Genomic DNA, 25,860 nt, shown 5'->3' on the forward strand with positions numbered 1-25,860 from the left:
GCCTCATGGTCAAATTCTGGATATGGTAGTGAGAACCAGAGGCCCATTTTCCTGTGGTAGAAGAACATGGGATGGAGCATGGGTTAGATAAGCAGCCAGCCCAAAGTTTCAGGGGCCATGGTGGGGTGGGGGTCTCCTTCCTGGCTCAGGTGGTATGGGCTAGTTCTTGGCTTGGTGGGAATCCTCATGTCGTCCAGACAAGGGGATAAGCCACACCAGGAAAGGACAAAGCAAGGCACATTCCTGGTGCCAATGATAGCTGAGATTCAAACAGGACTATGGGGCATAATCTAATGTTGGGGACCACAAAAGTAGCAGACACCCTGTCCTGGTAATATGACCAAGCCCAGTAAGTATCACAAATCAATTGAGTTACTCCCTGAACAGAGTGATTTGTCCCACCTAAAAGACACTCAGGGGTTCCAAAGCTAGGAGGATCAAATCTGGAGCCTAGATACTCTTTCATTATAGTATCTACCCTTCGCCCCACCCCACCCCCAGCTACCCCTTCTCTCATCCCCTGCTCCCTAGGCTCCTGAGCCCACACCCACAGCCCATCTCCCTGACTTTGTGCTTTACCCCATAGAAAAGAGCAAAGACCGTGGCAGCAACACCATCGGTGCCCGTCTGAACAGGGTGGAAGACAAGGTAGGTTCCTGCATCAGCACTGTCAGCTCTAATTGCCACCATCCTCGGCCAGTGCAGTATCCCAAGGGCCCTACTTAGCTCCACGCCCCTCTGATCTCCTCCGTGAAGTTCTTGAGAAGCACTGTGCATGGTGGCTGGGCCAATACACTTCACAGTTATGTGCCTACAAAGTCAGAAACCTGCCTACTGGCTGCTTCTGCCTGGTGTCCCAAGGTCTGTGGCCCTGCCACTGCCCTGGGAAGGTAGGAGTGAGATTGCAGAGCCAGATGCACTGAAGCCTTAAACATGACCTAGCTTTTCCCTCCACTCCTTACCCTTAGAGCTCTAAGAGCCTCCTGGCTGTGTCTTAGCCAGAAGGTGGCTGCAGCCAGATTCACATCGGCCTCCCCATGAGCCAGCTGTCTAAGGTCCTTGCTTTGGGCAGGCCAAATCTTCAGAAGACTCAGAACCTGGCTGGAATGGATTCCTGGATGGTGTCAGCTTCTACTTATCCTGGACCTGACTGGTGGGGAAGATCCAGCTCACGTTAGTGTGCTAGGCTCTTCTGGCTCTGCCTGACCAGGCTATTTTTAGTATCCACTACTGTAGGCTCCCATGTACAGTAGAGTGCATACCCTGTAGTGCTACCGTTCTGCATACTCTGGTCGCCGACGATCTTATGCTACCAAAATGTCACAGCTGGTATTAGCTAGGCAATTAGGCTACTCCATTGCCCCCTGCCTTCTGGGCCCACCATCCTACCTTTCATGAGCCACTGGAGGCTCTGGATCATAGGGGGACTTTTCTTGGGCACATGGTACAACCCACTGCTACTCTTGGAAGTCTCTACGGTTTGAGGTGTGCTGTTACCTTTCCAGACAACTTGAGTCTGTATACATGGATTTTATCTGAACCTAACTAGGAAGCTAAAAATAGTGGAATTTCAGTTGAGTGGTGAGTGTGGTTGCTGCTGGGTTGCTCTAGCAACATCTGCCTCTGACTCTCAATATGGGCTGCAACTGGGCAGGTAGGCAAAGATAGTCTGGCCCACATAGGATAAGGCTTTTGAAGACTTCCTATTCTTTGCTGGCACAAATGCCTACTGTCTCCAGTCCCAGTTAATTTCTCCACCACAAATTTCTACCTATTCTAACTGTTCCTGCTTTCTCCTTCTGCCCATTGCCTATAGGACAGGCTACCCCTCAAACCCAGACCAGAAACCTGGTATCTCTTGTAAGTGACAGAAGATGATTGTTAATAGCTCCTAAAATCAGTGTCCCCTTTCCAGACTCAATATATGACTGAGTAGCAGCAGTCTAGGGTTTAAGAGCAAGTCACAGCTTTATATGACCAAGGTGGAACCTGTACTGGCCCAGGAGCTGGGACAGGGGCAGGGACAGGGGCAGAAGTATGTGCCAGTACTTCATCAGATCAGAACAACAAAGGGCTGGTTTTTCAGAGTCCGTGGTCTCTGAGAGCAAGGTTTAGGAACAAAGCTAGGCCGATCCTCAGAGGTCCTGGTGACCTTGACCCTGTCTGGGCTCTGAGCCAGGTTGTCAAGAATGCTGGAATCCTGCAGCAAACACCTAATGGGCACCACTCTCACTTTCACTCCCTACCTCAAGATGGTTAAGATGGAGGAGCGGGTCCTCTGCCAAGGCCATGGTCACACTGAACCAAGGCTCCTCCCAGGGCTCTAGCCTGGACCCCCACTGTACATCAAGAGGCTGTCAAGATGCACTGACCCAAACAGCCCATGGCAGCCTGCCCAGTCCCTCCCTTGTCCGGGACCACTGCCCCCTGTGGGGACAGACCCTGGGAAAGAGCTTTGCTGGGCCCAGAGGGCACGATGGCATGGCCGGGCCCCACGTTATCGCAGTTATCAACGTAACCATCGGGACCAGAAACAACCCAAGCGCAATCCTGCTGACCTTGGGAAGTAGGGGACAGGAAATCCCTGGGAGCCCAGCAGTCCCAGAGCAGAGCCAGTGCCAGCCAGCCTGGCTGAGCCCAGCCAGAGCCCCTGGGCTTCCCTGCTGACAGCACCTCCCTCCCACCCCTCCAGGCCAGCTACAGACTGGCCAAAGGCAAATCTTTAGTGCCCAGCAACTTGCCTAGCTTGGCTTAGTCCCTCAGCTGTGAAGTGTGTCCCACCATAGTCTACCCACATCACTGGGACTGAACCCCACTCACAAACAGCTGGACCCCCTGGGAGGAGAGGATCAAGCTAAGGACCAAAGAAATTGAGCATGTCTACTTGTAAAGGATTCTTAGGGGAGGCCAGCCGGTTCCTGACCAGGAGTTCCCTAAGGTCCAGGCCAGGAACCCATACCAGGGAGAGCATACCCATGGGCTCCCTTCCTGTAGCCATTATACACTCTCAGCTTTTGTCGTAAATTATGGATTGTTTTGTTCTAGAAATCAAGCAGTCTCCTGTCACACAGTTATACAAAGAGCTGGTCCTGCTGGCAGTCACAGATGTGAGTAAGAGAAGATTTCAGAAGTGTGATAGTCCTTTGGTAATGAGGCTAGAATCAACTCTGAGAGCCAAGGCTGAGTAGAGGTGGTGGCCTTGTCCACTGGCTGCAGTAGTCAGGACTAGTGGCAATTCAAGATGGTAGAAGCCACCCTGTCATCCCTGTAATAGGAACCCCGGAGTTCTGGCTCCAGCGCCCCTCTTCTGTTGCCTGGCCTGCCTCAGCTTCCCTATGGTTCCCTGCTCTCTGCAGAATGCACACCCACCTCTTACCCATAGTGTTCTTAGCTGTTCTTGGACTTGGACCTGCTGCAGTGTTTATTTTACAAGTCAAGCTCACACTGTCGGGCTGATATGCAGAGCACAGTGGGGCCAAGAGACTGACTTTCTTGTTTTCTGCAGGAAATGTTTGTGGCTCAAAGCTGGACACAGGGGCGCTCTGGTTTCCAGACCCTGTTCACAGGGCATCTGGGGGCAGGGAGCATGGGTTGGGGGGGGGGCCAGCACCCAGTACTTCTGCGTAGTTCTGTCCAGGCCACGCATACTTATTTCCTGGTAGAGGATCCCACCCCCCACCTCCCCAGCCTCCAACACCTGCCTTGCAGGGTCCTTTTCTATCCATGAGGCTTACAAGCTGCACCATGAGACCTTGCCATCCCAGGCCCTTCCCTGGGCCCTGCTCCATCCTTGCTCTCCAGCTGAATATTTGCTAAGCCCAGGTCTTCATGTTCTCTCCCTGGGGGATTATAATATAGATATCACTGCAGACTTCCCTACCTTATCTCTCACATCCCACATAAGTCTCAAATGCTGCCCAAATCCAGCTGATCCTACTCTGCCATCTTTGCTGAGTCGTGGTGTCTCACAAGTTAAGTAGTGAGGTATTCCCACCCATCCTACATCCTGGAATCCTGGAATTCTCTCTCTCTCTCTCTCTCTCTCTCTCTCTCTCTCTCTCTCTCTCCCCCGTGAGAATATTTTTAACTACTAATTACAGGGATCTGAGGTTCATGAACTACTAGGGCTCTTTATTTCTTCTTGTGTCAGTTTTGATGAGCAGCAGAGCTGAGGAGTTTGTACTTTTTATCTTGGTTTTCAATTTGTTGGTGTTTACTTGGTGTCGGTGGCTTCTGTCTTTTGCCCCTGCTCCCCATTGTCATTTATCAACACTGGCCCCATTTCCCACGGTGACCAAGCCTGCTGTGCATTCTCCAGTTTTACTGATATTTTCACCAAACTTTTGGCTTTGTGGATCTTCCTGCCTGTGGGTTTTTATCTTGCTTATTTACATCTGTTTATCTCTCTTTCCTTCTAATCACTTGGCCTTAATATGTTTTTCCTCCCTCTAACTTCTTAAGCTAATTATTAATCTCCAGATTTTCTGGATTTTGAAGCCCATGAAGCATGATAGTGATTTGTAGCATTTATACTATATATATTTATATTTACATTTTTTTTTTTGTCTGTAAGCATCACTGGAAAGGCACACACCACTTTTGTTGAGCCAGCATCTCACTCAGTAGCTCAGTTTGGCCTCAAGGTTGTCCTGCCTTAGCCTCCTTCGTCACAGGGGTGACAGGCGCAGGGCGCTGTACCAGGCTCCCCCACACTCCGTACACAGGGTTTTACTTTCACTTTCCTCTGCTTATGGTGTATTTTCCTAATCTCCATCATCTCTTGTTTATTCCAAGAGTCATGCCACGGCAGCATAACTATGTGGTTTTCATCATTGTTATTATTGCGGTAGAACTTTCTAGTAACATTGCTTCACTGTCAGAGCAAGTGGTCCTGGGATATCAACCCCTTGGAATGTTTTTGAAGGATGTTTTATAGCAAAACATGCGCTGAGCCTTTGTAACGCACCCTGAGTACTTGAAGCATATTCAGCAGTCACTGGATGCAGGGCTGTGTTTACAAGCACCAGAACAAGCTTGTCCATTGTTTCATTCAAATCTACTCTATCCTCGCTGGAATCTCTTTATCTATTTGATCTATCATTTCCTCGAAGTCATAGGGTGAATTTCTGTTTAGCTTTCTAGGAAAACGGCGAGACTCTTTTCTAAAGTTTTGTTTTTGTTTTGTTTTGTTTTTGCCCTTGTTTTCCCATCAGCAGTGTGTAAACGGCCCACTTTCTCCCAGCCTTGCAACCAGGCGGTATGCTTGGGTTTTCTATTTCAGCCCTGTTAGTGAGTATGTAATGGTATCTCATTGTGGTTTTGATTTGCATTTCCCTAATGACTAATGATGTTGAGCAACTTTTCATGTGCTTATTAGCCATTCATAGTCTTCTCTGGTGAAATGTTTATTCAACTCTCTTGCCCGTTTTCCAATTAGGTACTCCGCTCTATTGTCAAGTGGCAGGAGTTTTTAATATGTTCTGGGTACAAGTCCTCCATCAGACGTATGACTTGCAAATACTTTCTCCTAATCTCCGGCTGTCTTTTCATTTTCTGAATTGTCTTTTAAATCTCAGAAGTTTTTAATTTTAATGAAGTCCAATTTGTCTTTTGTATGGTTCCTGCTTTTGACGGTCTTAGATCTCTTTGCCCTATCTGAGGTCATGAACATTTTCTTTTTTATTTTTATTTTTATTTTTTTCTTCTAGAAATTGTAGAGAGTGAGCTTTTGTCTTTAGGCCTAGATTTTGAGGCAATTTGAGAGTACTCAGTGAGATGAGATCTAAGTTTTTGTTTACTTGGCGTTGTGTGTGTATATGCTTGTATGTGTGCAGGTACATGTGTGTGTGGGGGGGGGTGTATGTGTTTAGAGACCAAAGAAACATTTCAACAGTTGTTTTTCAGCAACCATCTATTTTTTGAGAAAAGTTTTCAGATTAACCTGCAGCTCACCAAGTATGCTAGGCTGGCTGGTGAACGAACTCCAGGGACCCACCAGTCTCTTCTTCCCCAACTCCAGGGTTATAAATATGTGCCAGCAGTGCCTGACTTTTTTATGTGAGATCTGGGAACTAAGCTCTGATCCTCAGGCTTGCACGACAAGCACCTTAACAACTAAGCTATCTTCATAGCCTCTTAAAGGTATATAGCTCAAAGGCTAAGCATGATAATCCCAGCACTTGAGAGGCAGAGGCAAGCCTATGTCTATGAGTTCAAAGCCAACCTGGTCTATGTGGTGACTTCTAGGTCAGTCAGGGCTCCATAGTGAGATCTTGTCTCAAACACTAAAAATAAAAACAAGCAAAAGAAGATGTAGGCCAAGCCCTGGCTGACCTCTGACTGGTAATAGTCTAATAGTCTTCAATATCTGCCTACCGGCAAGTACCACGCAAACGACTGCTTTTTCATTTACAGATATTCACTTGCACAGCACCATTAGTCAAAAAAAAAAAAAAAAAAAAGACCTTTTATTTGGTCAAACAGCAAAGGCATCTTTCTCAGGAACTAATTAACCAAGCCAAGCATGGTGATGCATTCTTTTAATCCCTGTACCAGGGAAACTAATGAAGAAGGGTCAGGAGTTCAAAAGCAGACTCACCCATATACCAAGTTTAAAGTCAGCCTGGGCTACCTCAAAAAAAAAAAATCCATTTACCATAAATGTATGGTTTCTTTGTGGACCTTCAATCCCGTTCTCCTAGTTCATATGTCCCATGGTCTCTTGGTTATTGAATGTTTACAGTAAATTTTGAAAATGAGTAGTGAAAATATTCTGATTTTCTTTTCTCCCAGCTTGGGCTGAGACTAGACATTTTCATCTGAATTTTTGGATGAACTTGTTTTTTGTTTTTTTTTTCTTTCAAAGAAAAATTGGGGGGGAGAAAAGGCAGGCAGGTAGGGTGTGGCAGGCTTCTGGGATTTTCTGTTGAATCTATGGATCCATTTTGGTAAACAGACATCTTAGACCATGAACATGCTATCTCTGTTTTACTTCCAGTTCTTGGGAGGTGAGGCTATGACAGGGTTTTTTTTCCCCCCTCTGTAGCTCAGGCTAGCCTGGAACTAGCCAGCTATACCGTGAAATTAAAAATCCACCTGCCTCAGCCAAAGTCTGGGATTAGAAATTTTGATAATTTTTTTTGTAGTTTGGGGTGTATACATTTTATGTATTTTTGTTGTTGTTGTTAACTTCACTTCTGTTTTATTCACCATGCAATTGCTAATGGGATTTTTTTTTTCTTCATTTCACTTTGGGATTGTATGTTACTGGAGCTAGAAACTCAATCTTTGGCTGATCTGGGAAAGTCCAAACTTGCTATTCTTAGTCTTTGTGTTTTGTTCTTGCTGTTGATTCTGTTAAATTTTCCACTCCTGCTACAGATAATGAAGGCAAACTTACTTCTTCCCCTCCAGTCCCTATGCCTTTCATTTCCTTCCTTCCCTCCTTCCTGCTCTCACCGCCTTCCCACCACCCTTGCCCTAGCTTGAACATCAGTAATGTATAGTAATGTATAGGAATGACTAGAGACTCCCCTGGGAGAAGGCCTCCAGTCACCTGCCATTAAGGATGAGGATGGCTTTGGAGTTCTCACCTATGCTCCCTGTGAGTTCAGGACATGTTCTCCTATGCTGAGTGCACTGAGCTGAGCAAAAGTAAATGTGCATTTCTCCCAGCTGTCCTTTCTGAGTCTATCAAGGTGACCATGTGATATTTAACCCCTTATTCTATTAATACAATATGATATAGTAACTAATTTTGGGGGTGCTAAATCAATCTCACATTTCTGAGATACACCCCATTTGGTCATGGTAGATGAAGGATTTTTTTTTTAATTTTTCAGGGCTCAGGTTAGTACTTATGTATACAAAGATACACACACACACACACACACACACTGAGAGGGGGAAATGAGGGTTGACGCAGAGTCTCCTTATATAGTCTATCCCAGGCTGGCCTGGAACTTACTGTGTAACCCAAGCTGGTCTCAAACTCACTCTGATCCTCCTGATTTTGCCCCCCACATACTGAGATTCCAGGACCACAATGCCTGGCTTGTATCTATAGTCATAAAGGATATTGTACTTTGGGGGGGTTCTCTCTCTCTCTCTCTCTCTCTCTCTCTCTCTCTCTCTCTCTCTCTCTGTGTGTGTGTGTGTGTGTGTGTGTGTGTGTGTGTTGTGCATGTGTGAGTTTTAAAAATGCGATCAGCAGTTTTATCTACTTCTTTCTCACACCCGCTGCCTTGTCTGAGGTGCCTGATTTCATTCCCTCGCCTGTTGCTACACATATGGGCATACATCCAGCCTGGCCTTTCAGTCCTAGGCTCGGAGATTTTCCAGACCACTCAGATGATAAGAGTTTGAGCTCTAATCAGAGCTGTAACTAGCTTGAGGATATAACTTCCCAGGGCAAAAACTGTTCCCTTCCTCTTAACAGTTAAAGCCATCTTGACAGTCTTCTCAGAGAGTGGGCTAATTTTGTTGACTTTCCCACTGAGCTATTTGAAGGTCTGAGCTTGCTGACAGTTTCTGCCTTGAGACTCCTAGGTTCTAATGGCCAGAGTCACTAGGAAGATTGTAGAAACTAAAGCTCATGGTGCATGGCTACCTCTGGGAAGCTCTTACCTCAGCCTCTAGTGTTCCTACTGTCTGCTCAGCTTCTGGCTGCTAAACACGGATATTTTCTTTTCCAAGAGCTGCCCTAAAAAGTAATATGGTAAAATTAAAGTCACAGTCATTGATTTCATTTAATTCTGGAGACCCCAAATACTATGACTTCAATATAATCAATACAGAAACTATTAAAACAGATGCTTCTCTTCCCTTATTCAGAGTCCTCAGAAGCCAGATGAATTTTGTACACATGGCCCATCTCAATTTGAAAGCTGGGTTTTCATGAGAGCTTCTGGGACTGTATTAAGACTTCATAAAATTTACAACTTGGAAAGGACATTTGGGGACATTTGTCTTCGTTTTTAAGACTAGGTTTTGCTCTGCAATCCAGGCTGACCTAGAACTCACTTTGTAGCCCAAGCTAGCCTGTAACCTACTGTGTAGCTAAGACTGGCTTTAAAAACACAGTGACTCCCCTGCTTCAGCTTCCCAAATGCTTGGATTATGGGCCCTGAGCTACCACACCCAGTCTAAGAAAGGAGATTCTTTAGATTTTCTTAAAACTCAGTTAAGGATCTATGTGTAATTCAATTTAAATTTATTAAAATTAGGTCGTTAAAACCCAGTTCTTCTGACAATAATATGGGCTAGGGGCTAAGCTATTGGACATGCTGTTTCATATGACTTAACAGGAAGACCAGAAGCTCTGTGAACACCAGCAGGAAAGTGGGGAGGCCAAGTGGAGGTGGCATGGAGGGGAAGAGGGACAAGAGGCAGTCTCTAAACCCCTATCTGTCTAGGAAAGCATCCTTGTAGGACTTCCCTGGGCTACCTCTCCTAAGCCCCCTCCCCAGTCCATGGCCCACCCTCTCCAAGTCCCAGAGGACCATAACCTGGAGACCACAGGCTATACTCCAGGCTAATTTGCCAGCTGCCATTAAAAGCCTTGCTACCTGCACGGACTGGTTACATTAGAAAGTGGGGCAGCCTAGGACACAGCACAGCCCTGCCTCCCCCACTGAGTTCTCCTTCTTACTTGTTCCCCAGCCCCGCTCCAACACCCCTCTTTGCCTTGCTGCTGGGCTACTCTTGAGTGACAGGGCCGTAAACAGGCAAAGGCATGGGGCTCCAGACGATCAAAGAGCTCCCTTCAGAAGCCGGCATTCGTTTGCTATTCTGGGAACTGGTTATTTTAAGGTTCGTGTATTTTTTCTTTCCTGAGGAGCCGTCTTAGTGGATGGTGAAGTCCTGAGGTGCTGGTCCTTTAGTCAAACCACACAAACCCTGTTTTGTCTAGGGTTTCAAAGATAAACCTATAATGAAAGCACCATTTGACACAGCGTCCCACCACCCCAGTCCTGGGCGGGAGTGGGCATGGCTTCTGGGGAGTCCCTGTGCCCAGCTAACACTCTGAGGGAGGCTACTCATGAAAAGAACCTGAAGTCCCAGTGCTGGACCAAAGGAGCCAGGCCCGCATTCTGTAAGCCATTCCTTTCTGCCTTCAGGCTACCCCGGAGTTTGAAAAGGGTCCTTGCAAAAGACCCCAGTAAAGTTATAGGGAAATGTCTGCTGCTAACTTCTCCCAGAAGGAAGTCACCATATAAGAAAATGACCACAGCCACAATGGGTAGCATAGTGTGAGTCACAGGCTTCCTGTTTTTTTTTTTTTTTTTTTTTAGTGGAGCAGGTTGCCTTCAGTCACAGGCTCAGTAGAAAAGCTTAGGGAAGTCTGTGAGAACTGGATACCCATGTACCTTTTCAGCCTGTAGCTTGAGGAGAAGTACCAGGTCCAGCAGAGGGCTGGATGTACAAGGGCACTGTTGACTGTTAGGTTGCAACCTTGAGAAGCTATGGGAGAAGAGGAGCTGGTCACACTGAACTCTTCCTGACACAGTGCTCTGCAGCACTGTGGCCAGCTGGACATAGTATTGTGGCTCTGTAGGGATGTTGCTGTTACCTCAGGCAGACCTGGGGCGCGTAGCTGGAGGCCTCATAACCCTTCTCTTCCCAGATGACATTGGCATAGCAAACCATAAGTAGAATATCAGGGCAGTAGATGGCTCTCATTTTGCTCAAGCAGGAGACGCACAGGCCTAGTGGCCTCTGGGTGCTTCTCCTTGGTCTGGCATTGGAAGGAAAGCTATGTCTGACTCACAGAGATGCCTCAGAAACAAGGTTGCTGAAATCTCCAGCTCGTTTCCTTGCCCTGGTCTGCTGACCATCTGACTGCAGTCTGCCATGCTTCCGGGACTCTCCCAGCCTGACACCTTGCATGCTAGGCACACTCTGCCCCGGCTCTTCCCAGCAATGACAGTCGGCGTGAACATGGCCTTATACCCTGCCTATCTTGACAGCAAGCCTCAGAGCCCATTTCAGCCCATGACAGTCTTTTGAGGGGATAGGAATCTTCTCTCTCCTCCACATGACAAGAACAGCATCTGGACCTCAGAAACTGCAGATAGATATGGGGCATCGATGACTCTCTCTGTCTTTAGCAATCACCACTGTCCTCACTGAACCTAAGTTTTCTTCTCCATCCAAGGCAGAGAGGATTCTCTGTATCAGTTACCATGAATTTGGAGAAATTAAGAGAAAAGCGTGTATCCCCCAGGGTCTTCTGTCTGGCCTGATCTGGGGGTCATTCACCTGTGGGAGAACCACACTGGTTTGCTGTGGACAGAATCTCAGTGCTCAACTCAAGCCCCTGTTAGGCTCACCCAGCCCCTGAGCCCCACAACAAGGGTCATCCTAGTTCCTTTACTTGGATACTGCATCTGTATTCTGTCCACTGCGCACACAGGCACACCATAAACCCTGCACCATAGTCTCCTGCCTGTGTCACGCAGCCCAGAACCTGAGCCTCCTTCAATGCCTTTGGAGCCAGCCTCTAGGCTGCAAGCTCTGCTGCTGCTGACACTCAGCGCTGACAGAGGATCCCCAGACAGGCCAGAGGCCCATTATATGCAAGGGCCTTGTGGCATGGGCAGTACTGTGTGACTATTCTAGAGCCAAGAGGCCCAGGTGTGACCACTTAGCTGATAACTGACCACCAAGCTCACAGTGTGAGCATGAGAGGGTGAGGACCAACCTCCGCCCCAACCTCTTCTGCATCCCTGAGCAATCCTCCTAAATCCAGGTCTCAGTTTCCCCCACTGCAACAGTGACCAGTCCTCAGCAGCTCCCACCCCAAGGTCATCCTTTCCCTCCACACTCCTTTCCCTTGGGATGGTTCTCTCCCTGTCTGTGTGGGAGACACTTCCCCGCCCTACACCAGCTCTCCTGAGTGACTCTATTTATAGGCCTCAAATATTGGCTGGAGAGGAAATTTACATTTTTTGAAAATTTAGCTCAAGCCCGTGTCAACTTCTGTGGGTGTGACTGCTTCTGAGAGGCAGGGAGAAGGGCAGGCAGCAGACAGAGGCACATGTGTCAGCCTGCAGCAGGCGAGGGCCCCAGGCCTCAACAGGGCTGTTGGGTGATCTGTAATCAGTAGCTTCTGTAAAGGGAGGCAGTGGGTACCGTCCACAGGGGATGGGGCGTGAGGGTGGTGTGAGCCTGTGTCCGTGTGGCCAGCCCTGCCTGGCCTCCTTGGCCAACCTCAGAAAAACATGTATTTTGGTCAAAATGAGCCTCTTTTTAAACTTGTCACCCTAGCTTGCCCCAGCTCTGCATATTAAGCAGCAGTTTGGTCACCACCAAAAATAGATCTTCCAACCTAGAGCCATCCCTCCCTCCCTAGGAAAGGACCAACCTAGAAAGGGGCAGCCAGCCGTGCCTGGCCCTGGCCTTGTCCCTGGTAGCTCTGGAAACCATGGACAGGGCGGGGATAGCAGACATGAGGCACACTTAGGGGCACCCCTCAGGGCGCACAGAGACCATTGGGAACACCTGGTATAGCAAATGACAGCCAGGGCCAGGCCTGGATGGTGTCACAGTGGGCCTCTCTTGATGGGGAAAGCCTTCTCAGTCCCAATGTGGTATGTCGCTCATATAACCCCAACCGAACGACAGGTGTATCCAGTAGGTCCTTGCCAGTGAAACCTGCTAACACAGCAAGCGCCTTCTCCACGCTCACCCACGGAAGGCCTGGGGTGCAGGTGGGACCTGGCCTGGCCTGAAGGGCCTCATCACAAAATGGCTGACTCTGCCTTTCAGCCGGGGGCCCGCAGGCACAAGGAATCGCTGCGCACACGGAGGCCTGTTTGCTTTGCTGAGGGAATGGCCTTTCCTTGCTTGCCTGGGTTCCAAGGGCTCCAGAAGCAGATGGAAATTTTTGTGGATTAAATCCCGGGCTGAGGCACGCTGGGCTGTTTGGGTTGGCAGCATGCTGCCTCCCCGCCCGCTCCTCATCCGCTGTTTCCCGTCCTCGGCGTATCCATTCATGCCTCCTCTCCTGGGTCTCCCTCCTCCACTGCTCTGTATCCCGTCCGTCCCTCTCCTATGGCCTCGAGGGATAACTCCACTGGCCCAGAGCAGGGAAGGCCGAGACCCTCCACGGCAGCTCCTGCAGGGACCCTAAGCTTAAAGTACCCTTCACCTCCAGGTCTCCATCTGTGAAATAGCAGCCTGAATTCGAGTCAGGTGAGGCAGTGTGCCTGTGGTCTAGTACCCCGAAAGCATCGGGACACGACGAGGCTGTCACACGGGCTACTGTGCTCCCAAGAAAACTAAAGGCCCTGGCTGATGTGGGGAGCGTCACACCTTTCTCCTGCTCGGAAGCTCCTTCCAAGAAGATCTGGACTGTTGCAAAGGGGTTCTGAGGGTGAGCAGGTCTGTCAGGGAGCCAGAGGGGCAATGGGCTCTGGGGACAAAAGATACAGAACATGCCTGTCATGTTGCCCCACAGCAAAAGATGGATTAAGAGGAGCAGAAACTGGAGCAAATGGTGAGGGTGGCTGTGCACCCTGGAACCATGAAGGTTTCCCTCTGTGGAGTCTGAGAGATGAGGCTTAGGTGAGCAGTACCCCAATTCCACGTTCAGCAGGCCCATTTGATGTGTTCCTATGAGCTGCCGAGGGTGAGGCCCACGTGTATCCTCCCTACCCACCGCCCCACCTCTGCCTCCCACCTCACCCCACAGCCAAGGACACAGGTTGGTTACTGTGCACAGCGCCCCCTCTGTTCCCAGGCAGCCAGGAGCCACAAGTCAGGTCTGGAGCATAAAGAGACATCTGTGTAGGCATCGAGGTGGCTAGCTGCCGGCTACCGGCACAGAGTATATCCAGCCCAGTGGATGTCCCATCAGACCACCGGCACCCACCCCAGGGGGTGGGGCTTCTGAGGAAGGTGTGAGGTCCTAGCCTAGGGCCTAGGTAGCCTATGTCACTGGGTCACTCTCGGGTGCCTGTGTGGGAGTAGTAAGAGGCCCGCAGCTCCAGTGGGGGGTGGGGAGGGGGTCAGCCTACCAGCACCAATGTAGGACATGTCTGGGTGTGCCCAGCAAGCCCACAGACTTGGTTTACATGTCCGTGACAACCCCTCTGGCTATAACGGGCCACCTCCAACAACCCGGGTGGACAGGTACCATCGGATCATGTGGGGTACTTCTTCCCCAGAGCCCACAGAACCCTCTAAAATGCAGCCTTTCAAGCCAAGACAGAGGGGCAGAGGGCCCAGGGAAGCAGGCAGGAAACCTCTGCGCACTGCATGAACTCATGCAGTTGGCCAGTCACCTCGCACCCACTGATACCAGTCCCATAGCCAGTGCTACCACTTCGAGTAGAGTGGGCTGGCTCTTGTCCTTGGAACACACAGTCCATTGGCAGAAGGGAGGACACCCATAGTGACCTGTAATTACATATTTCCCATGGTGAAGAGAAAGAATTGAAGCAGGGTTTTCCCTGGTCAGGAAGTCGGGAGCCAGAAGCCAAAAGAAAAAGGCCAGGTGGAAGGCCAGATAGGCCAGGGAGGGATGTATCTTGTGAGCAGCCTGTACAAAGGCCCTGGGGCATAGGCTGTGCTCCTTTAAGTCAAAGAAAACAGCAAGATAGAACCTAGTCATCAAGGTATAAACTGGCCAGCTAGGTCCTGGGAGAGTTCTCAGGGGAGACCTCAGAGAACTATGAGGGACTGTGATGGGGTTAGGTGGACCAGTCCCACAGACTGCTGACCTCTTCAGCGACTGGCTAGGCAGATAGAGGACAGAGGGTATCAAGGATCTCAAACCTTGGAGGTAGGCAGCTGGACCTCCTATGTCTGGAGCTTGGGTGGAAAGGACTGAAGAGAGTCCGTGCAAGGTAGAGATGCAAGAAGGGTACAAAGCCATAGCGAAGGCCTAAGAAACAGGCTTTACCTGCTCCTCAGAGCGGCAGGAAGAGGAGGTTGGCCCTGCCTCAGGCTGGCGCTCCCAAGTCCAATCCAGAGCTGAACTGGGGGTTTACTCCAAGGAAGGGGTGAACCAGGTTTGTGAGAATCTAAAGGGCACAGACTCCAGACATCAGGTTTCCGGAGCAAACTCACTGATCCTAGGAGGATGACAAAGTCTGACAGAAAGAGGAACAAAGCAGAATCATCTCGCAGCAGTGATTGGACTGTAGAAGGAAGGCTGGGTGACCAGTGGCCACCACAGCTCTTCTATCCCCCCCCCCTTTTCAACCCGACTCTTTGTGGTGGGTAGAGAGTCAGGAAAGTGTATGCAATACATATAAGGCATGACCCCAGGGCCTCTGATGCAAGGTCACTGGGGAGAAGGGCGAGGGATCCAGGACTCCTCCTGGTAAGGAACATCAACCTTCCCCTTTGTACCTGCATACATCCACAGACCCCAGGCACCCACAATCAATATGCATACTTCAATGGCTGTAGGAGAGAAAGATGTGACCCAAATCCAGTGCCAATTCAGAATCCCCTGCCATGAAACAGCTGAGGACATAGGCAGCCCTTCTCCCCCCCCCCCCGGGCCTTGCTTTCCCTACCTTTCCTCCTTGCTGCTTGGGTGTGATAAGGATGAGGAACAAGTGCTGCCTACAGCTGGGGCATGATGGCTGAGTTCACGGAGTGGGCCCTGTTCCCCTCCTGTGCTTCAGGTTCTCCTGTGGTCTTCTGTCCCTGATAGCCTCCAGGTGGGCCACGCTATCCATCTCAGTTTTCCTCTGAGTTAATCTCTCCTCTCATTGTGACAAGAGTTCTCAGCAGAAGCAGCTTAAGGGAATCGTTTATTTTGGCTCATGGTTTGAAGAGATGCAGTCTAGCATGGCTGCAGGAGTCTGAGGCAGCTAGTCACAGAGCATCCGCAGTTAGGGCGCAGAGAGGTGAATGCTGGTACTCAGCTTACTGTCTCATTTTTATTCAGTCCAAGACACCAGCCCATGACCTAGGACTGTCCACATTCAGGGTGGGTCTCCCCTGAAACATTCAGGGGACACTGTCACAAATACGTACAGAGGTGTTTCCAAATCCCATCAAATCGACAGTCAGAATTAGCTATCACATACTTTTTGTCCTCAAATTGGAATCCTGGACCTAAATCATCCCTGGGCACTATGACCCAGGATGTCACCCAGTTGTCACCAGTTGTCACCCAGTTATAGAACAAGTCCAGAAGTAACAGCGACTTGAAGGTACCAGCAAGCACCCATCCCCCAGTTTAACCTGGCTCCCAGCCTGATGAGAAAGAAGAAAAAAAATAACATAATCTTCCTATTCTGCACCCACTGGGCTTCACCAAGATTTAGTAATGGTCCCCAGAACTCACTATTTGGACCCTAGTTCTGCAGGGTTCAAATATTCAGTTGCCACAATGACTTTACCACTCAAGCCTCAGAAACTACCCAGTGCTCACTGCCATTAGCAGGAGAAAATATTCCTCTGCTATTTAGTGGCAGTGCACCCATCTTCTGTCAGTTGGTGAAGAAGCTCATGAACCTCTCGTCCTATCCTCTCTCCCAGCTTCCTTCCCCAGTGACAGGGTGGGCAGGGAAGGGAGGCTAGATAGAGGCCCAGGACAATAAGCCTTTGCTGTCTCAGGTCCTAGAGCTACAACAGAGCATCCAGTCCTTCGGTGCTGTTCTGAGTGCCTCCATAAACACAAAGGCTCTACAATCCTCATCCCAAGAAGTGACTGACACCCATGAAGCCATAGCTTTCTGGCTCAGCGTGGTCTTTTGTATCTTGCACTGAAATGTAAATGTAGATGCTCGAGTACCACCTAAAGCTATTATTCTGTCACCACAGAAGACCAGCATAGCCATGGTGGCCACAGCCCGGAAGAGGCTTTTCTCATGATGAATAGCCAGGCCAAGTCCATATTGGCTCTTAGGTCCCTGTTCTTCCTCAAAAGCTTGATGGAACAGAGACCCATCTCTGGCTCTGAACTAAAAGCACAAGATGGTGGGACCCAGCCCACTGATTGCCCCCGTCCTCTCCCAGGTGTTCCCAGCCCCTCTGCTTCTCGGGCTTCTGAACTAGCACCTGGCAAGGTCAAAGCCAATCCTCCTCCGTCCTGCCTTGCTCATGAATGTATATACTAACAAAGGGCAACGTCTCCACTCCACCTGGTCTGGTGTCCTCTCTACCAGCCCCTCAGGATGCATGCTCCCCACTTCAGAGCTGGATCCTGCTAATATTATCCCACTGAAGCACAAGCTGGGAAGCCGGGGAGGTGCCATGGGCTTCACTCACAGAAAGAGCAAGACTATAGGCCCTTCTTCCCTGTAGTGGCTGCCGAGGTCCTTCCTTGCCCTCGCATGAGCCCCCATTGCTGTGCACGCCGCCACCTGACAGATGTGGCGGTGACAAAACGATGGGGCCGGGAAACGTTGGCCCTTCGGTGCCGATGAAGGCAGCCTTTATCCCAGCCGTAAATGGTTTCTGTGTGGAGTGGAACTGCGCCTGTCCCCGGCCTAACCCCTCAAGGGCCGGAGAGGCGAAATTGGATCCGTGGGGAGAGATTTTACAGCACAGGGGCTGGTGGCAAGTGGTGGCAGACCGTCCCCACGGGGCCACAATGGGGCATTGTTCCCAGCCTCACCTGGGCTGTCTCCAGCATCCCAGGATTTACGAGGTTCAGCCGCAGCCTCAGGCCGGCTGCTCTGGGCCGACTGGGGGGTAGGGGGGTTGCAGTGAGGAAGAGGACAGTGCCCAGCCCCCAGCCCTCTAGTGACAGCCAGCCAGGGACAGGCCATAACGTGTCTGCAGACCACAGCGGGCCACTCCATGAATGGGCCCTCTTTCTCCCATAGCCCCACAGTGCCCAAGAGGGCTGGGAAGGAAAAGGCTGAGCCAGTTCCTTCAGCCCACCTTCTTAGGACTCCTGCCTTACAGAGGTCTGGGCCAAGCAGCCTCCTAGACCCCCAAGGATTTCCCAAGCACCCGTGTCCACACAGGCAGAGCCTCTCCCAAGCTGCCTACCATGGTCCACCCAGACTTAGGAGTCTGTAGGACTTCCTATAAGCATTCTTCCTTCCTTGTCTGTTCTGTCTTTATGAAGGGTACACATGGCCCTTGGCCCAGCTCCTTTCTCTTAAGTGCAGCTTCCTGTGTGCCTGCAGACATTTCTTACAGCCTCTCACCCTTGCTCATACTGCCCCTTCCTCCCAGCAGGCCTGCTTCACCTAGACTCCAGCCCCACCCCACCCCACCCCCCGCCGTAGGGCCCTGCTCTTGGCAGGCAGCTGGTCTGTCCTTTCGGGAATCCCGTGGATGCACCTTCCAGTCATTTCGCATGGTCTGGGCTGATGTAGATCAGGGATGACCTGCAGGGTGCCCTGGGGGCAAACAGAACTCTCGCCAAGCATCTCAGTGCCCCTTGCCCCACAGTCCTGGGACAGCACTAGGTCAGAGTTCGGATCTATCTCCTGTCTGAAAGCGACCTCTTCTCTCCCTCAGTGTCCCCACCTACAGTCCCCATTCTTGGCCAATATGCAGTGTGTGTAGAGGGGCAGACAATCATACCTGGCTTCTCTGCTACCCTGATCTTCTTAGATCCCTTCTTTGTAGATAATAATAGAGAGAGAGAGAGCATTGAGGGAGGTCCATCCCCCTGCCTGTCACCAGCTCATGGCCCACAACCCAACCCGTGAACACACTCTGGAAATCACCACCAGTCTGAGAGTCATTCTCCCAAAAGTCTTCCTCGGGGTACCTGGCTGTCTGCATGGTTTCCCTCACCAGGTTCACCCTAAAAACAGCCACACAGAGGTCTGTGGTGGCCATGGACCTTTTTAGGCCAATTCATTGCTAAAGACAAAATTATGCTTGAGTTCCCTGAAGAAGAAAAAAACAAGAGGCCACTCTCCTCATTAACATAATTGCAAACAGAACGAATCTTTCTTGATTTCGTGTAAACAATGGATTGAAATGGTTTGTAATCCTTGCAGGTATCAAATTAAGCTCTTACTTATGGTCTGGAAATTAATTACCCTTGCCGCGAGATAAATGTGAAAACTGTGTAATTTTGACAAGAAAATGAAGCGGCTATTGGGGAAAATGTAGCTTAATCGTTGCAGAGAAAATTGTTTGTAAATTGGCCGCGTTGTTTGAACTCTCGCCTCTATGCTGTGGGCAGGGTGGATTTGTGTGCGCCCGTTTGCCTAATTTGGGACAGGAGTAGGGGTTGAAGATGGCAGAAACAAGGCAAGAAAGGGAGGGGTGTTGAGAGAAGGTACCACATGCAGAAGGTATGAGTGGTGGCGAACTGGGTACAGGTGATCAGACAGCATGTACCTGACAGAGGACATCTAAAATCTACAGAGACAGAGAGCAAAGGCCCTGGAAAAGGTGGGACAGAAAGAAAGCCAACGCCTCTGCATCCGAGTGAGAGAAAAGAGCTATGCAAGGGACCCTGCTCTTAATGGTGGCAGTGGAGCTCTGCCTGGGGAGGGGAGGCTGTCCCGACTGGGCCCGGAGGCCTGTACTCTAAAGTGGAATGATATGTGGTACCTCTGAAGGCATTGTGTGTGTTTCTGCACGTGCAAGGATGGCGTGTGTTTATACATATGAGGGTGTGGCGTGTCTGTAAATATGAGGATATTGCATATAATGTGCTTACACTCATTTGCATATGTAAGTGTGTGCCTGGTATGTTTGGTGGGTGTTTCTGTATATTGTGTGGTGTGTTTGTATGTATGTAGGTGAAGGTTTGTCCTTAGGACCTGTGGTGTGTGTGAGAACCCACACTCACGATGAGCTTGTGATGTGCTGGATACTGGTGTCCTAAGTAAGGTTTTCTCTGGTTTTAACTCTATGACCTCCACCTCAGCCTTCTCAAGAACATCAAAGCTACAGTCAGATGCCTCGTTCATTTTGCCAAGTAGAAGTGAGTGCCTGCTTGAGAGCAGTGCTCAGGCCAGGGGCAGCGGATGTGAGGAGTATGTTTCCTGTGTCTTTGTCCTGAACTTCAAGAGTCCCACACCTGGTGATAAGTTCTGTGTCCATCTGTATAACCCTATTTTGAAGGTGAAAAGCTAGGGCCCAGGTAGGTTAGATCAGCTATCCAAGAGTGGTCTAAGTCTAGGGCCAGCAGAGCCATCCCATCCAGGGATGGGATCTTCAGGGTGTCCTTCCAAGAGATACTGCCCATCTGACCACTCACCTCGGACTCTGTTATGCTGAGACTTACCAGGCTCTCTACTGACCCTCTACCAGCCTTCTGCCTTTGGAATGTCTGCCTATCCACAGCAAGCCCTGGGGTTCCTTCTCTTTCTTTGAGAAAGAATCTGGTGTTTTTCTGGAGAAGAAAGGGTGTCAGGGGAGACCATGGGGCTCTCAGTGTGGGGTCTACTTTTCACCCTGCTGTGACAAAATGCTTTATGAAAGAGAAATTCATGGGAAGATTTTATTTTTAGCTAATGTTTAAGCAGGAGTACAGTCCACTATGGTGGGGGTAGGGGTGATGACTTATAGATGCCTGAGATAGCTGGCCACATTGCATCTCAAGTCAGGAATCAGGAATCAGGGAGCAATGAATGCTGGGACTCCTCTTACCTTTTTTTATTCAATCTGGGACCCCAGCCCATGGATGGTGCTGCCCACATTTAGGGTTGATCTTCCTTGTTAACTTAAACCTCTCTGGAATGTCCTCCTGGTCATGGCTTGAAGTATGTCTCCTAGGTGGTCCAAATATAGCCATGTCAACAATAAAAAAGAACCATCAAGGCTAAATACCTGAAGGCATGGCTTACCGCAGCAGGAGTCAATGCCTCCTGAGCAGGATCTGTGGCCCTCGACCAGGCACCCAAGGGAGTTCAGGACACACTGTCTCAATCGATGATGTATAAGGACTGCCTAGGAATAGGGACCAGTTACAACCCTTGGCCTAGTTTCCTGTCATCTCCTAAGCCCCTTACCTGCCTGAGAGTCACTCACCACTAACTCTCCATGAGATCACAGGCAGCTCAGCATCCTAGAAGCTTCTGTTTTCTCATCTATGAAATGGGTAGAAGAGAAGCGGGCCTCCAAAGTAACCCTGCTCTGGCTTGAAGAGGGGCTCTCTACCATCACTGCTACACAGGAAGTTCGACTGAGGACCATTCTCTTCTGCCTGAGCCTCATAGACCCTTCTGAGCTTCATAATGTTCTGGGTATTGGAGGATACAGCCAGCAGGAGGATGAGCCCGGCCCTGGCTTCAGAGCTATCCTTGTCTCTACCCCTGTCCTCAGCCAGTGGGACTTCCCAGATCCTGTTACTATCAAGATCATCCCAAAGGGGACCTAGAGGATTACATCTTTAAGTGGAAAAGGTACCTTTATGGACCACCTCATGTATGTTAAACCCACAAGGAACCTGCCACAGCGTGAACACCCTTGGTCTTGGTACGCTTTCCTTGAATTCTACATTTTGGGGTTGGTGGCCCTCATGACCACCCTGGCTCTCAGACACCATTACGATGCCCCAGATTCTTCGAGACATGGATAGAACACAAGGTAGCACACCTTAAAATGCATATTCCCTGGCCACCCCTCGGGCTGCTGTTTAGGGTCACAGAGAAGTGGAGTAGCCACCACCTACTTTTAACCATTACACTAGTTTCCCAGGATCCACATCCATCCCTCAGCGTATCATAACATAGCCAGGATAGGCCCGACTAGACATGTAAGCACCCACAGGGCAGGCCAAGAAGATAGGTACATTATCCCCTGGACTCCTCAAAGCTGAGCCCCCCACCCACCCCCAGCCTCAGGTTCTCACATAATGGAACCTTCAGCAGAAAGTAGACCCACAAGGGTTCCTGGTCCAATTGTAGCATGAGGGGTGGCCAGCTGCCCATCAGTGTGACCACCTGTAGGACCAGAGCCTGGGAAAAGTCACCTGTGTAAAGCAGCTCTGCCAGGCAGCTATGTTCCCCTACGGAGCACACTAGCAGACTAGCCTTGGCAGAATACTGTCGCATAACTATCCCCCGTGAAGAAGCAGAGTTCTCAAATGAGGATTTCCTGAGGGGCCAAGGCAATGTGGGCACAAACAGAATATCCTAGGCAGAGAAAGGAACTGGAAACCTTAAAGATGGGCAAGGAGAGATGATGATGTCTATGGTGTTAAAAAAAAAAAAATGAGGTTTCCTCTATGCTAGTGTTCTGCAGACATCAGCGAACGCATCTATGTCTCTAGGTTGTAGAGGGGGGTATTCATATGAAGCCATGGTACCCCACCTTTTCCTACAGGTTCTGGCAAGCTGTGGGGACATAGAACTTAAGAGATGCCCGCCAGGCCTCAGGGACACAGGATTAGGCCTGTACCCCTCTACCAGCCCCCTTCCTGCTGCCTGCCCCAGCCTGCCCATCCAAGCCTGCCCCCTGCATGCCCGGAGCGACTGCTTGCCCAGACTTGCCCACAAACTCCTAGGGCCTTCTTTCTTCCCAGCATTCCCTGCTCCTCTCCCAGCCTCTCTCCTCCCCACTCATCTCCTATTCAGTCCCAGAATCTCCCACCTGCTACCCGTGAGAATCTCAGAATCAGCTCTCATATACATGGGGTATTCAGAGTCCTACTGCAGCCATTGGCTGCGGTACCTCGGATCACCTACCCCCATCTGTCCCACTCAAACCTGCCCACAGCCTCGAGGGAAAGACAGGGCTTTGAGAGGTCAAGACCAAGGAGAATGATGAACCACTCAAGGCAGGGACAAGTGTGCCCTGAATGGAGACAGAACCTGAATCCATCTGCATCCTAAGTAGAAGTACTATGGCTGTCATTCATTCTCTATGGTGGCTGCTGGCTGATAAGTAGGTACAAGGGACAAAAATGTTTACAGGGACAAGAATAACCACCACTCAGCAGAGACAATTGGCAGCTTTCTGTTGGCTATGCAAATGCCCTGAACACATTGGCAGGCACGGATCTCCAAGAACCTCTCAGTTTGGATTGCCTGCAGTATCATTTTACAGGAGGGAAGCCGAGGCACTAATCATTTTACACCCGTGGCCCTGTCATCTGTAGCTCCTGCTTATGCTGGAACTGGGACTTTAACTTTCTCCCTAAACGATCAGTGTTGTTGGGACTACACTGGTTTGTGCTGTTGCTTCTCTGCCCCAGGAGTTTGTGGGCAAGTCTGGGCAAGTTTGTGACTGTAGATGACTGATGCAAGGTGAACAGTTCCCACAGACCTTGGGCTCCTAGGGTCACAGACAGCTGCTGGGACTTTGGCACTAACTGGAACTGCCCCCTCATTATTATTCCTCCTAACTGCTTTCATCTTTCTGGGCTACTCTGTTGTCTCAGGAGCCAGCCAAGGGGCCATGGGTGGTTATGTGGATGCAGCCGTGACAAGTATGTGGCTCTGCTCTGGCCTGCAGCTTCCTACCTTCATCTCATGCAGTTCCATTTCCCGGACTGTTCCCAGCTTGGCTGACTGCAGCAGGCATGCTGGCACCATTTGGGCATATTTGCCCAGCCAGCCTGAGTCGAGATCAGCCCCTGCTTTGACAAGCTATTAACAGCAGATGGACATGCCCACTGGTCTCAGAAGGTCAGGCTGAGTCTGATTGATAGCTTGGACTGACAGCTGGAAGCAGGCCTTTGTCTCTAAAGGAGAATGAGTTCACAGATGCTAGGGGCTGTCACAAAGTTCCCTCCAGCCTCAGCCTGGCTGGCAGAGCAAAGGGGCCCTCTCTGCTGACTAGGCTGAACCAGACAGCAAGCCATGATGGAGAATGGCCATCTTTAGTATATGAAGACTCCAAATCTATGGAAACCTATAGTGAGGAGGCCCAAAATTGAAGAAATACATCTCATCCCATCTATCTACTGAAAAAAAGGGCCAGAAAAACACAGTTCATGGGCTGGTTCCAGCCTAACACCTGTCTTTGTAAGTAAAGTTTTCTTAGAGCAGAGTCACATTCACTCACATTGCAAGCTCTAGCAATTGACATGTTGCAATGATAGGTTTGATAGTTCTCAACTTATAGCTTGGCTGTCTGAGAATGTGAGCATGATACATGTTAGTAAGAGCTGTATTCTGTGTGTGTGTGTGTCTGTGTGTGTGTGTGTCTGTGTGTGTCTGTGTGTGTCTGTATGTGCATGCACACATCTGTGTCTGTGCATTATGTGTGTGCTTATGTATGTACATGTCTATATGTGTATATTGTGCATACTGTGTGCGTATGTATATGTGTGTGCATGTGTGTAAACATGTGTGCATACATGGTCATTGTACTTTAGATTTTGAAGTTGGAGCTTTTCCTGAGCTACAGTTATTCAAGTCTATCTTTAGGTGCCAGGCAGCTTCAGGAGCAGTTTCTCTTCAGTCCCCTGCCTTCCAGGGTGAACCTCAGGCCCTTTAAAATATGCTGCAGCTAAGCTATGATGTCATGGGTCTGGCGGACTCGGTGCATTTCCAGCATACTTAGCTTTTTCAGACTGGATCTCACCATTGGAGTAAGTGCACTGGGCTTGTGCAGTGATCATGTGGCTCACAACAGAGCTTCACAGGTTTGCTCTGTCTGCAAAAAACCAAACCAAACCAAAACAAAACAAAACAAAAAAACCACTGTGATGAAGACACTGAGGCTGCAGGGGACAGTGAGCCTAGCCTGTTTCCCATATTGCAAGGATGAAATATGTCCAAGGTACAAATCATCCTTTCCCTAACTCTGTGACCCCTGACCAGGATTCTGTCCCCAAGCAGAGTTGCTCAGAGAGTTGTATGCAAGCAAGTTAATGGCAGCAGTCTTGCTTACCACAGAGAGAGGTTAGAAAGAGACTCCAAGTCTTCACTGGCCAATGGTTAGTTGTGTTATACCTAGTATGTTTGCGGGCATCCTTCAGTGACCATGGGAACTGCTTAGGTACAGAACTGTAGCAGGGAAGGCAAGTCCCACATTGACCTGTGTGTGCATACTGTGGCACTTTGTAAATGGCACCCAACTGCGTATGCCATTACTTCTCTTTTACCAAATCTCTATCATGAGTGTCTTACTTTATAAACAACAAATGTGGAATAAGAAAAAGAGGAAGAAACAAAGCAAGGTGGTCTTGGAGGCTCCTGCTGAGAACTACTCAACCTTTAGATTCAGCTGTATTTGAATGTATTGCTGCTCTCTGGATTGTCCAGGGCTACCTCGGGCTACTGTCAAAAGTGGAACCTCCCTGTCAGCAGCATGGGGAAGGGTGGATGACTCTCAGCAGGAGACCAGCTAGACGGGTAGCCTGCCTATGACCCTCTTGTCTGTCCCACACTTGTTGCACCAAGTGGCCTTATACCAGATGAACTTGCCACTCTGCCCATTGGCCATCAATGCTATCAACATCTAGGGACACAGCCCCTGGCTCACTCTGAGCTCACCCTTCTCGGTCCATTCAGCCTTCAACTCACGTATTCCCCTGACATCTCCCTAAGTGCTATCTTTCTGTTTCCTCCTCAGAGTCTCTGATGTACCAGGGCTCTGCCCTTGATTGTGCTAAGGCTCAGATCACCTACCTGTTGGTGTTCTCTTCATCTGTACCTGTTCTGAAGCAGAGCCTGCATCTGATACCCTCATTCTCTTGTACCTTAGATATTCTCCCAGCATGGTGATGGCCCTAACCCTCAGGCCTCTAGTCTCTAACCAACCTGTTATATATAGATGTGCAAGGAGGAGGTGGCAAAGCAAGGGAGGTGGCAGAGATAGGCAGGATCCCAAGTTGAACACAGCCCTCTCTGCAGGCCCCCCAGCTCCCACCCAGCTCCAAGCCCTGCCATCACCACACAGACCGATGCTGAGACTCTCGGCTCCTCCCCAAGGCGCCAGAGTTTCCTTGTCACAAAATGTAGTAAATGGGACGATTAAGGGGGGCCACTTCTAAATTGCTGCTTTAACCCATTTGGAAGTCTG

General features: G+C 49.8%; 1 protein-coding gene across 1 annotated transcript in view; it reads left to right on the forward strand.

The window, feature by feature from the left end:
• Positions 1-25,860, forward strand: part of Kcnq1 (potassium voltage-gated channel subfamily Q member 1) — a 340,852-nt gene that overhangs the window by 276,976 nt on the left and 38,016 nt on the right. The window contains exon 15 of the mRNA XM_021200906.1: positions 587-648. Coding sequence (XP_021056565.1) covers positions 587-648 — 62 coding nt within the window. The remainder of the gene's footprint in view (positions 1-586; positions 649-25,860) is intronic.

Source organism: Mus pahari, chromosome 1 (genome assembly GCF_900095145.1).
Source record: "Mus pahari chromosome 1, PAHARI_EIJ_v1.1, whole genome shotgun sequence".
In the NCBI taxonomy this organism is placed as follows: domain Eukaryota; kingdom Metazoa; phylum Chordata; class Mammalia; order Rodentia; family Muridae; genus Mus; species Mus pahari.